The following is a 12,621-nucleotide window of genomic DNA, read 5'->3' as shown; positions in this document are numbered from 1 at the left end:
TGGAGTTAGGGAGGTATACAATTCTGAATAGAATGACACAAATCTATCATTTATCTTTCTGGGACCAGAAAGAATCTCCCCAGTAGCTGATCTGATGAATGGGATTAATTTGAAGGTTCCCCGAGCTCGTGCTTGGAAAGCTAAAAGCTTCCCCGTTTTGTCGCCAGATTCAAAAGAGCACTGCCTTGTCTTGGTTAGTTGAAGTAGAGCAGTCGTCGACATAGTTAAATTGAAATCAGTTTGGAGTTTAACAAACTCATTATAAAGGCCAGGATCCGGGATGGATGCATGTTTAGAATCCACTTCTTTAATCTGGTTCAGTAAGTCAGTGTGACGTAACCTCTTCCTTGTCAAATTGGAAATAAAGCTGATGAGCTGACCTCTTATATACGCTTTTGAGGCTTCCCAGAGGTGAGTCATGAAGATCAAAGTAAAGTGAAAGCTGATTTTTTAAAACCTGTTTATAGTCCTCCTTGGTAAGCAGTATAGAATTACATCTCCAAAATTTAAAACAGTGGGCTTGACAGACCAAATCTAAATCTAAGGAGGCTGGTGCATGGTCAGATATCGCTATAGTGTGATAATCACAGGCTTTTATTTTAGAAAGCAGTCTGATATCAATAAGGACAAAAATCTATGCGTGTATAGATACGATGGGCATGGGAAAAGAAGGAAAACTGCTTAAGTCCTGGGTTCCCATGTCTCCACTAATCCACCAGTCCCAACTGAGTTTTAAAAACATTTAGCAGCATTAGATAATGATATTGTTTTTTTGAGGATCTGTCTAAGCGAGTATCCTGGATCATATTAAAGTCTCCCCCTAAAATTAAATAATAGTTTTCAATATCAGGCATAGTTGAAGAGTCTGGACACAAAGGCATCGTCATCCCAATTTAGACCATAGACACAAGCTAGTATCACCAGAGAGTTTTGCAATTTACCAAACACAGTTATGAAACGGCCCTCCGCGTCTGCTATCATTTTGTGCTGTTCAAACATAATATTATTACGAATAAGTATGGCTGTTCCTCGAGCCTTAGCATTGAATCTAGAATGAAATACATGGATAATCCAACTTCTTTTACGTCACATTATCTCTTTATTACAAAGTTGTGTTTCTTGTAAAAAGAGTATGTCCCCTTTAAGTTGCTGCAAATGAGCCATAACCTTAGCAATCTTGATGTCTTGGTGGCATTCCCCAAACCTCTCACGTTCCACGAAACAACCCTCAAATTATTACCTGTGCTGGCCATATCTTACTATTCCCGAAGAAGTATATACATTGAAGTAAGGCAGTCCGGTTTTGACTGAAAGGAGACTGGTACTTGGCATATTGTTGGCCGGCAGCTGTAGAGAAAGGAGAGAGAGAGAGAGAGAGAAAAAACACGGGAAAAGACACACACATACACAATTCCACTAAAAACACACATCTAGACCCAGACCCCCTTTAAAGCAAAAACAAAAATCTAAGTGTCCATCGCACAGCAGGCCATCTTCTATCCCCTGTGAGACTTCCTTCATTATAGACTAACATTTTCTTCCTCCCAAAATCAGAATGGTCACTTGTCAGAAGGCAATCAGCTCAAACCAGTCAACTACAAATTCAACCAATGTAACTGTAAGAAGAACTTCTGAAAATCTCCATAACTGAGTTAAATCAACCTAGTAGCATAATACACATCAAGACAGATTTGCTGGCTCTGAATGAGTAGTCCATTGGTCATCACAGCATTCTACTCCAGTATCTGTAGAAGTAATCAAGTTCAGGGCTAGTTTTAATTGTTAATCAGATGAATAATAAAGTAAAACAAATCTAGAGACAACTTTGCATTAAACAAACTATAAAGAACCGTCTGAGTTCTGCAAGTGGAATGATTAACACTACTAGTAAACCGCTTGGATCCAACTAAAAATTTATCCTCCTGGCGTGCTTGAGCTGGATGGATGAAGAGAGTCCATGTTAGCGCTTGGCGTCGTCAGGTGAATCCAGAAACTTCGACTCCCATTCTCGGTCATGATGAACAGTTTGGCTGGGTAGCGCAATGCAAGCTTGAGTCCCCGATCATACAGTTCTTCCATGATCCCGCGGTAAGCTGAGTGCTGCTGTAAAACCTCCGGGCAGTAATCTCCAAAAATATGAAACGGGGTACCCTTATACTTCAACTTGCCTCGCAACTCTCTGGCTTTGCGTGAAACGAGCTCCTGATAGTTGTGGAAACACACAATTACGGCTCTGAGTTTCTCACCGGGGCCCGGTTTCGCCGTTAGCATCTGGTGTGCTCGATCCAGCTCCGGAGCCCTTTTCAACGTATCTTCCCCGAAGATCTCCAGAAGTAGTTGAGAGAAAAATGCTGTCGGATGCGAACCTTCTATGCCCTCAGGAAGTCCCACCAACCTAGCGTTGTTGGGGCGGCTCCTACTTTCCAAGTCCATTAGCTTAGCTTTCAGCCTGTTGTTCTCTCCGGTCACCGTAGCTAACTCAACTTGCATTGCCTGTATGTCGTCGCTCATGGTAGTGGCCACAGTTTCCAGTAATGAAATACGCTGGTGGTGGGTAGAAATGATAGATTCAAAGCGCTCCAGTTTTGATTCAAGTTTAGTGAACGCCGCATTGAACTCCGCTGAGAGATTTCTTGTGGTCAGCTAACGTAGCTAACGGCTACGTTAGCACAGCCGTTAGCGACCAGTTATGGCTCTGCTGGTCATAACTGGTCGCGGTTCCAATACCACACTACAGTCAATGTTGAATTAACTAACTCGAAGCGGAATTTCAGAAAAAGCGTCTGCTCCATTTTGTAGTCCAACCCATAGACATAATATAAGAGTAGACCCCGCATTGGTTGCTCCGGCGCAGGAAATACGGCGGCCATCTTGGAGCGGTATACCCTCCTACTTTGCTCAATCAAAACAGTAGAAGATGACTCAGCACTGAGGGATATTGTTGTTCTGGTCGATGGATTATTGATGTGAGGGCTCCACAGACAACATTTCACAAGTAAGATGGACATATTATTGTGTATATATTGTGATTATAATATTACTTTACTGTATTTATGTGCACCGGCGAGATACCAGCTAATATTAGCTACAGTGCTTTGTGTAATACGGTTTCAGCCCCTCTATGAAGGCTAACTGAGATTCCGTAAATCTAAAAAAATTAATTATTCTCTAACATTGACTTAGATTATCTGACACAAGGGCCTATATTAGAAATGAAACAATATAACACATATTATAAAACTTATATTATGTGTTATAACATTCACCGGCAAAGTTTACACAGGTGGTAAAGACTATTATTTATATGTAATTCTTTCACACTGTCAAAAGTAAGATACATCCCAAATCTTCCGTTTTTGTTTTGAAAATTTCCTAAAGACACGATGAGAGGAATAAGTGGGAGATATCTTCAAAGAGAGACGGATTCACTGCAGCACAGATGAATCTCATCTCGTCGGCTGAAAAAAAAAAAAAAAAAAAAAAAATTATATATATATATATATATATATATATATATATATATATATATATATATATATATAACATGTATGTATTATTCAGTATGAATCATTATCTATTTGTGCCATTATTAATCTTTATTAATTTGTGTTTGTATAGTTATATAAATATGTATTGATATTACTAAATAATTTATTAAATAAATTATGAACGGCTGTGTGCTTTTTAATATGATCTTCATACATCAATATCAGAATATTCCATTCCTATTCTATTGTTATAGCCACTAAGCATATTTAAATATGATGATCTATGTATTAAAAATACAATTGGTTATAAATGTAGCTTTGATAGATGTTTGAATATGGTTTCCAGTAAAAGAAAAGCGTGGTATGATCGATTAAATGCGCTGATACATCATTATGCCTACTAGACACATAACGCTGAGTGGAGTGGTGGACCGCTCCAAGATGGCCGCCCTAAATCTCGTCAGCGACAATAGGCGAGAGCGATCCATGAGGGTCTATCCTTATATTATATCTATGGTCCAACCGGAAGTTCTCAGATCACTTTTTGTGGTTATATCATGTCTGGTCTTACACTTTTTTTTTGTTTAGGTAAGCTTTAGTAAACTGAATGTTTACAAAACAGTCAAGTAAGTTACAGCTTTACAGTTATTCAAAGTTTGCAAAATGCTAAAGTACTAAACAAAAATCTTGCTCTGCTATTATTAGAAGTGTGCTCACCACTGCATATGCATATAAAAAATATAAATATTTCAGATATTAATATAATTACGAAGCAGAGAAGCTCTGAGAAATCAGCTAATGATCAAAGCTGGCCTATTTTACGATTTGCCTTTGGTCAGTGAGTGTACGATAATTGCTGCCACATTGACAACAATAGCTACTCTTTGTTTTAAAAGTTGTCACTGAGCAAAGTTAGCTGTCAGAAGAAGCATATAAAAAGCTTCTAAAGTGAACGTATTTATTTATGCTGATCATTCTTAATAGTAGTCTATGACAACTTAAAACATTTCTGAATTAAAAGACAACTGAATTAATCTACCTGTGTGTAAAAGTAATTGTTAAATGTTTAACAACAGGGCTGTGAAACACTGGATGCGTTTCCATTACAAATGTACGCAAAACTTTGTCAACGTTCCACTCCAAAGCCAGTACCAATGCTGTGCCCAAACAAAAGAAATGGAGGAAAAATGACCCAATTTCAACTACTTGACTATAAAACCCTAGAAGAAATTATAAGTCAATTAAGCTCCAGTTCCTGCTGTCTGGATGTCCTATCCACACATTTCTTTAAGAAAGTCCTGCCTGTCGTTGCAAATGATCTGATGATCCAAATAGTAACTCATCGCTGTCTTCAGGTGTTTTCCCCCAGGCTTTGAAAACAGCAGTTATCAAACCACTGATAAAAAAGAACAACCTGGACAAATCACTACTGCAGAATTACAGGCCAATCTCCAACCTCCCATTCATCAGCAAAATTATTGAAAAAGCAGTTTTTAAACAATTAAATAACTTCCTAACAATAATGAATCACTTTGACTCCTTCCAGTCTGGTTTCCGGTCTGACCACAACACTGAGACGGCCCTTGTAAAAGTGTTCAATGACATCCATGTAAATACAGACTGTGGGAGAACCACAGTGCTGGTTCTGTTGGACCTCAGTGCAGCTTTTGACACTGTTGACCACAACATTTTACTGAATCGACTGGAGAGTTGGGTCGGACTCTCCGGTCCAGTGCTCAACTGGTTTGAATCTTACATAAAGAACAGGGATTTCTTTGTTTCAATCGGAAACTTCTCATCAAAGAGGTCAAAGGTCACATGTGGGGTACCCCAAGGTTCAATCCTAGGACCCCTTCTTTTCAATATTTATATGCTCCCACTGGCTCAGGTTATAACAGGAAATAAGATCAGCCACCATAACTACGCGGATGATACACAGCTCTACATCACGATGTCACCAGGTGACTCTGAACCCATCCAATCACTGAACAGATGCTTAGAACAGATAAATGTGTGGATGTGCCAAAACTTTCTCCAGCTGAACAGAAACAAAACTGAAGTTATTATCTTTGGACCTCAAGAGGAGCGATCTAGAATCAATGCCCAGCTTCAGTTATTACAACTGAAAACCAGCGATCAGCCCGAAACCTGGGAGTAGTGATGGACTCTGACCTGAACCTTCAGAGCCACATTAAGACAGTCACAAAGTCGGCCTTCTATCACCTGAGGAACATCTCCAGGATCAGAGGACTGATGTCTCAGTGAGATCTAGAGAAACTCATCCATGCATTTATCTTTAGCCGCATTGATTACTGCAACAGCGTCTTCACAGGTCTGACTAATAAATCAATCAAACAGCTGCAGCTGATCCAGAAGCTGCTGCTCGCGTTCTCACTAAAACCAGGAAGATGGAGCACATAGCACCAGTTTTAAAGTCCCTACACTGGCTCCCTGTAGCTCAAAGAATAGACTTTAAAATACTGTTAGTTTATAAATCACTGAAAGGTTAAGCACCACAATACATTAAAGATCTGTTATTGCTGTACCAACCGTCTAGACCCCCCAGATCTTCTGGTTCTGGTTCTGCTCTGCATCCCCAGAACCAGAACCAAAGGAGGAGAAGCAGCATTCAGTTTCTATGCACCACAAATTTGGAACAAACTTCCAGAAAACTGTAAAACAACAGAAACACTGAGAGCCTTTAAATCTCAACTAAAGACCCACCTGTTTAGAGTTGCTTATGGCTAAATTGCGGGTTTTGATGTCTTCGATGTTTTTAATGTTTTTATCTTTAGTTTTTATGTTTTCGATGTTTTTAATGTTTTTATCTTTACTTTTCATCTAGTTATTAACTTCTTTTTATTTCTCTTTCACACTGTCTATGTAAAGCCCCCCCTTAAAACGTCCCAGTTCAACGAATCTATATCTAGGGGTGTGAGAATCCTTGTTAAATGACGTTTAACTAAAGTCCTACGGGGTTCAGAGTCCCAGTTGATGGCATTTCAACTAAAAACCTAGAGGTTGGAGTCCTTGTCAAACGGTGTTTTTGACTAAAGTCCCAGAGGGTTAGAGCCCCAGTTAAACGACATTTAACTGAAGTCCTAAAAGGGGTTTTAATGTTTTTATCTTTTTTGATCTTTTTCAAAATGTCTTTCTCTTTCTCACTGTTTTTTCAATGTCACATGCTGCTTTTATTTTAATTATGTGAAGCACTTTGAAATGCCTTGCTGCTGAAATGTGCTATACAAATAAAATTTGATTGATTGATTGATTAATGTCAAAGAAAGACAACTAAGCAATTGTGGTGTTTCCATTAAAGAAGAAATGCAATTAAAATCACATGTGAATAAGTTTGTTCACATAAGTCATTAAAAAACATGCTGTGCCATAATATTCCAATTTCTTCCTGTCGTTTTCTCTAGTAGCAACATCCAGTTGCTGATTGTGTGACTCGTGATGCAAAAAGAGTGTTTCCATTACAGTTTTGTGAAATAAACCAATTTTTATATTGCCACAAAAACACTACAACCTGGCCACAAAACCTTTTTTATCAAAAAACAAGTTTTTTCAAAATTGGCGTGTTTCCATTAAGCACATAAGAACATACTGCATATTTATTTACAACTGCAAGCTGGCAGTGAAACCTAAAAATTAATATCACTAGAAATGAGCTAATATATAAAATATAAAGCTGGATGTTGTTTAAATCACCTCTGTAATTGCCTGGATTGACGCTCCATATTTAACCAGCAGCTCCATCACTTTTACCCGGTTCTTTTTACAGGCTATGTGCAGTGGAGTGAAGCCATTCTGTGGAGGAAGTGTGACAAGCAACAGTACATACAGCCATGAGGTACATTTCACCCATACATTGTAAATCTGCTACCTGCTGAATCTTTCCTCTCTGTCTTTCTAACCTACCAGAGCCCTGGCGTTAGGGTTGGCTCTTTTATCCAGCAGCAGTTTGGTGACTCTGTAGTGACCACAGTGAGCTGCCACATGCAACGCTGTCAGGTAGTCCAGTGTGACGTCATCAACAGGAGCCTTGTGCTGCAGAAGGTGTTTGACGCATTCGACATGGTCACCTTGTGCCGCCATGTGCAGTGGGGACAGCCCATTCTGAGAGATGAACAAGTGATTAAATAGAAAAGAAATGTCATGAGGTGAATCGTTTCTCAGCAGCCAAGAGTCCAGACCTTCTGGATGGAGCAAAGCGTAGAACCAGGGGCTCCTTTCTACTATCAGGCTTCATCAACTTACAGCACGAGCAATAACTCTTTTCTTGACTTAGCATTGCTTTGATGTCTTTAAGATCTTCTTCTATTGAATTTTACTCTTATTTTGTGGACATTATTGCCACCTGGGACTGTGACTTGGGCAATACAGCATTGTTGATCCTTTTTAGATAGAAGATTGAAATTATTGTTCGACAGTGGGTTAATTCAACACTTGTTTCCATCTCCCCTTTAGAACATTAACTATTTTTTGGAAAAGTCAAAAAGAGGTGAGTTAAATGCTCTTAAATCATGCATATATACTTTTTTTGTGAAATTAAGGAAGTTATTTTGAATTTTGCTGTTTGTGCATACAAAAATGTTGACAGAAACACAGTTGGAGTGAAGAAGCTCTCCTGTTCCACAGCAGCTTCATGGCTTTTTATCATTTTTGATGAAATCCCAAAGACTTTATTTGGAGAGGTTTAGGTTGATATTTGATTCTGTGTGATCACAACAGACCCGAAAGATAAGCGTAAATACAGTGTGACCCACCTTGGTCCTGGCCAGTAAAGGGGCTCCTCTCTCCAGCAGTAGCTCCACAGCTGTCTCATGTCCACTTCGAGCTGCACAGTGGAGGGGGGTCAGACCATCCTGCATCACACATTGGACAGAAATGTCTCAGTGTGACATCACATAAAATATTTGTGTTTATTTAAAACAGACAAAAGTACAGCAAGTCACTTTGGGAATGACTTTTTAAGTTGTAGTTCCACCGCTGTACTAGACTGTGCTCTGTAAGAGTCTAGAGAGGTCAAAGGCTGTCCCTCTCCAATATGGCAGAAGCCAGGCATTGATAAACTTTAAGAGTTGCCTGTCTCATCATTTCCCTGTGTTTTACAGAAACATTTAATCTGTTTGACAGGCTCAGATACTGGGTCTGTTACATCAGCATACAAAATGCTGCAGAGATGTTAGCTTAGGATTATCAACTCAGTCCAACTATGGATAATGACTTAACCTAAAACAGCTGCTATAAAATTGTCAGGTGGTTCAGTTCAGATGCTGCCAGAGACTGCATGATGTTTCTACATATTACAAACCAAAAAGAGCTAATAACATGGTTGGACGCCAGCCATCTGGCATCCAACCAAACACCAGCTGGGTTAAGATTCAAAATTTAATCCACTGCTGTCCAGACAGACTGAAAAAAACAACAACATTTTTTTGGCTCTAGTGGCCTTTAATTGACAGGAAAGTGGGTAATGAGAGAAGGGGGAAGACATGTGGCAAAGGTCACCAAGGCCGGGAATCGAACCTGCAACAGCTGCGTCGAGGACTAGGGCCTCCATATGTGGGTTGTGCTTAACCCCTGCGCCACCACAGCACACCCCCAATCCCCCAACATTTTTCACATCTGCTCTAAATACTAAACTTTGTTTACTACTGCTAAAATGTTACTGGAGTTCCCTGGAATTCTGAGAGAAGGAATGAACCTGAAAAGCTAGAGAGCAGTAAGGAAAGGATGTTCATCTGACTGGTGATACAGTCAGGAAGGAAACAACTTTGTCTTTGGTTCTGTGTCTGTGGTACCAACCCGTGTTTTAGCATCGATCTGAGAGCCCCGATCCAGCAATAGGCGAACCATGTTGGTGTTGCCACGTTTAGACGCCACATGTAAAGGAGTTATTCCATTCTGCAGGAGAGAGGACAGGTTAAAGAAGGAGAATCTGACAGAAAAATTAAGGGCTTAAGGGTGCCAAAAATTTTCAAATTTTATTATCAAAACTGTATTAAAATAAAACTAATTAAAATCTAAACTTTTTTAGATTTTAATTAACACAGAAATGTAGCCTTAATAAAACGTATGTTTAATAGCCGCCTAAATGTTGTCAATTTTTAAATGATAAATGAATCTCAACAGAAAGCATTTTTGTTAAATATAACTGTATTTATTGTACACTGCTCAAAAAATAAATAAAGGGAACACTCAAATAACACATCCTAGATCTGAATGAATGAAATATTCTCATTGAATACTTTGTTCTGTACAAAGTTGAATGTGCTGACAACAAAATCACACAAAAATCATCAATGGAAATCAAATTTATTAACCAATGGAGGCCTGGATTTGGAGCCACACACAAAATTCAAGTGAAATGTTCCCTTTATTTTTTTGAGCAGTATATATAAAGTAAACTTAATCTGAGTATGTCTATGACCATGCTGTCTTCGTATGGATTTTATTATATTTCAATGTAATTTCATATTAATTGGACCTGCTTGTCTGCATTGAAATGAAATTTGATTTTTTGCGGTGTACAGTATGTGAATTGATACCAAACTAAAATGATTTTTAAACTGTTTTGTTTGAGTAAAAACTCGGTGGTGTAAGATCTCACCCTGGCTGTGAAATCCACAGCCGCTCCACGGTTGAGTAGGAGAGTGGCCACATTGACATTTCCATAGTGGGCAGCAATGTGCAGCGGGGTAAATCCACTCTGGGACAGAGACATGAAGAATAGAAAAAGACAAAAAGGAAAACAAAAGTAAACATCAGTTCTGCTTCCAGGTTCTGCAATATTGACCCTGAGTGGCTTCAGGCTTCCCAGCATGCAGTGGTCACTTCAAGCATCAGTTATCAACAAAAAGTAAACTGGAAAAGAGAACACCCCCCAAAAAATATATACAAGTCACACATGTAACAACTACAAATAATTTGGAAAGACAAACTCATTTTTCATGCAAGGTGAACATTATAGAAATTAAGACCTCCTCCTCCAAAAAGCTAAACAGATTGTCATCCAGACTGAGATGAAGATGGACAAAAATATTATCTAGTCAAAATTACAAGCAGCTAATAATAAAACTTAATAGATGGCACAAAGCAAAATTTATGGTTCCCATTAACACCAGTGCACTATGTTGACAGTACATCATAGAGTGATTAGAGCTAGCAATGAGAAATACATGGGGAAAGTTAGAGATTGCAGAGCAGGTTGGAGGAGTTGTGAAATTCTTGCCTTACCTTGCCATTCTGTAAGTGTTGGTCCGATTTAATATGAAAAAGTTGTTTACAAGAGTGTGGAGAAAACAGTGACTAACGAGATGGTTTCAAACATTACACAGTTAAAAGCTTAGAATGGTGCAAATTAAAAAACTGTGGATGCATCATGCTCCTCAGTGCAATGCTGTTAGGCAAAATAAATGAAGCCGGGTATTTACATACACTGGATACATTTAAATGTTATTGTCAATTAGGGTTACCAACATCATTTGTATTTGATAAATTCCAGAACATGAGATTGTCATTACATTCTTCAAGGTCGAAATCTTATGTGCCTCTAAATTGTTAATGCAAACCTGGATGATGATGTTATTTATGGACTCACAAGTTCAATTAACTTGTGAGTCTCTCCAAAAATCTCCAATTAGAAAGTTTTATTTGCCATGAATAAATTAAAGTTTTGCCGCTCTGATCCCAGCAGTTGACTTCTTGTAAATGTGAACCGCAATAAGCCTGGATAAGCAGCTCAGGATGAGAACCAGAGACGTCTTCCCCCCCGAGGCCGGGACACTGGTGGTGGAAGCCAAAGAGGGGATGAAAGCCTGAATGAGGCACAAGAGTGGAGAAGGGGTGGAGTTGGGTTGAAGCTCAGCTGGTGGGCAGAGAGAGCCACGGATGGAGGGCCTTATAAATGGAGACTTGCTCGATGATTGGTTACAATGAGGAGTGGTCCGTTGCTGATAGGCTGTGGTAGAAGCGCATGATCCAGTGACTGGATGATGCAGGTGAGGCTGAAGAGAGACTTCCAGTTTGAATTTCTGCCTAGGCTTCATTTCACAAAATTAGATTTCAGTGGAAAGTCAGTTTTAAACAAATATATGCGAGAATAAACATCATGCGGACATTCAACCACAAGGTCTTTCAGAAAGGAGAGGAGTTCTGTTCCACAGATGAACGGATTCTGGTGGGAAATGTACAAATCAACTCCAGAACAAAAGGTAGTAAAACTGCTAATGAGGCTGTTAAGAGAGACCTGTAGCAACCTCAGCTGAAATGTCACTCAGACAGGAAGAAGCCATTGCTCAAAAAGCAGCATAAAAAGTCAGATTTGCAAATTCACTCAGACAAACCTTTAGTTTCATCAGACCACAAGACATGTCTTGAAAACAAAAGTTGAAGTGTTTTTTCATTATAGCAAAAGTTAAATTTGGAAGAAAAAACAGGAGGGTTTAGAAATTGAACAAGATGAAGAAGATTATATGGAAATACTTAACCCTTGTGTGTGTGAGGACTGAGGCAAACGTAGAGGACTATGGCAAATGATACACGTTTTACGTGTGTGGGGTCAGTTGGACCCCATTTATACATACAAGGGTTAAGCAACATCTGAAGATATCAGCCAGGCAGTTAAAGGTTGGATACAAATGTGTCTTCCAATTGGACAGTGACTAACCATTTAGCCAAATGTAAAGAAATTTTAAATTGCTGTTATTTTTCTGGCATTTAGCAAATAGATACAATTTCAGGAAAAATTTATTGTGAAAAAAACGGTGTTGTTGTTGCACGCAGTGTATGTAAACATCAGGTTTTAAAGGGATCCACGATTAGTTGTAACAATAGACTATTTGAAAAACATTTATTTTAGATGTTAAATCAATACAGTAATAATACTGTAGACTGTTATGAATTTTAATAAAATATTGTCACACGGATGTTGCCATGGTGTTTACGCTGCAATGCATTCTGGGTAAATGACATATGCTAGCTCCAATTTTGCTAACTCCATCCAGTCAAAACAGCAACAAGTAACCTTGTTGACCCTTTTCAATTTGAACCAGAGCACATTGAAATTGATGGGAATGTAGAAATCACAGTGAAGATGAGGAGGACCAAACGGATGAAGAGGCAGTTA

At 38.9% G+C, this 12,621-nt stretch overlaps 1 protein-coding gene across 1 annotated transcript in view; it reads right to left on the bottom strand.

The window, feature by feature from the left end:
- Positions 1–12,621, bottom strand: part of ank2b (ankyrin 2b, neuronal) — a 118,170-nt gene that overhangs the window by 83,672 nt on the left and 21,877 nt on the right. The window contains exons 7-11 of the mRNA XM_088015971.1: positions 10,105–10,203; positions 9,300–9,398; positions 8,258–8,356; positions 7,410–7,607; positions 7,200–7,298 (exon numbers count right to left, since the gene is read on the bottom strand). Coding sequence (XP_087872097.1) covers positions 7,200–7,298; positions 7,410–7,607; positions 8,258–8,356; positions 9,300–9,398; positions 10,105–10,203 — 594 coding nt within the window. The remainder of the gene's footprint in view (positions 1–7,199; positions 7,299–7,409; positions 7,608–8,257; positions 8,357–9,299; positions 9,399–10,104; positions 10,204–12,621) is intronic.

This window comes from Poecilia mexicana, unplaced genomic scaffold, assembly GCF_051168715.1.
Source record: "Poecilia mexicana isolate PSO_F unplaced genomic scaffold, ASM5116871v1 scaffold_18, whole genome shotgun sequence".
Lineage (NCBI taxonomy): Eukaryota > Metazoa > Chordata > Actinopteri > Cyprinodontiformes > Poeciliidae > Poecilia > Poecilia mexicana.
The sequence above is the reverse complement of the archived record's forward strand: the minus strand, read 5'-3'. Positions and strand labels throughout refer to the sequence as shown.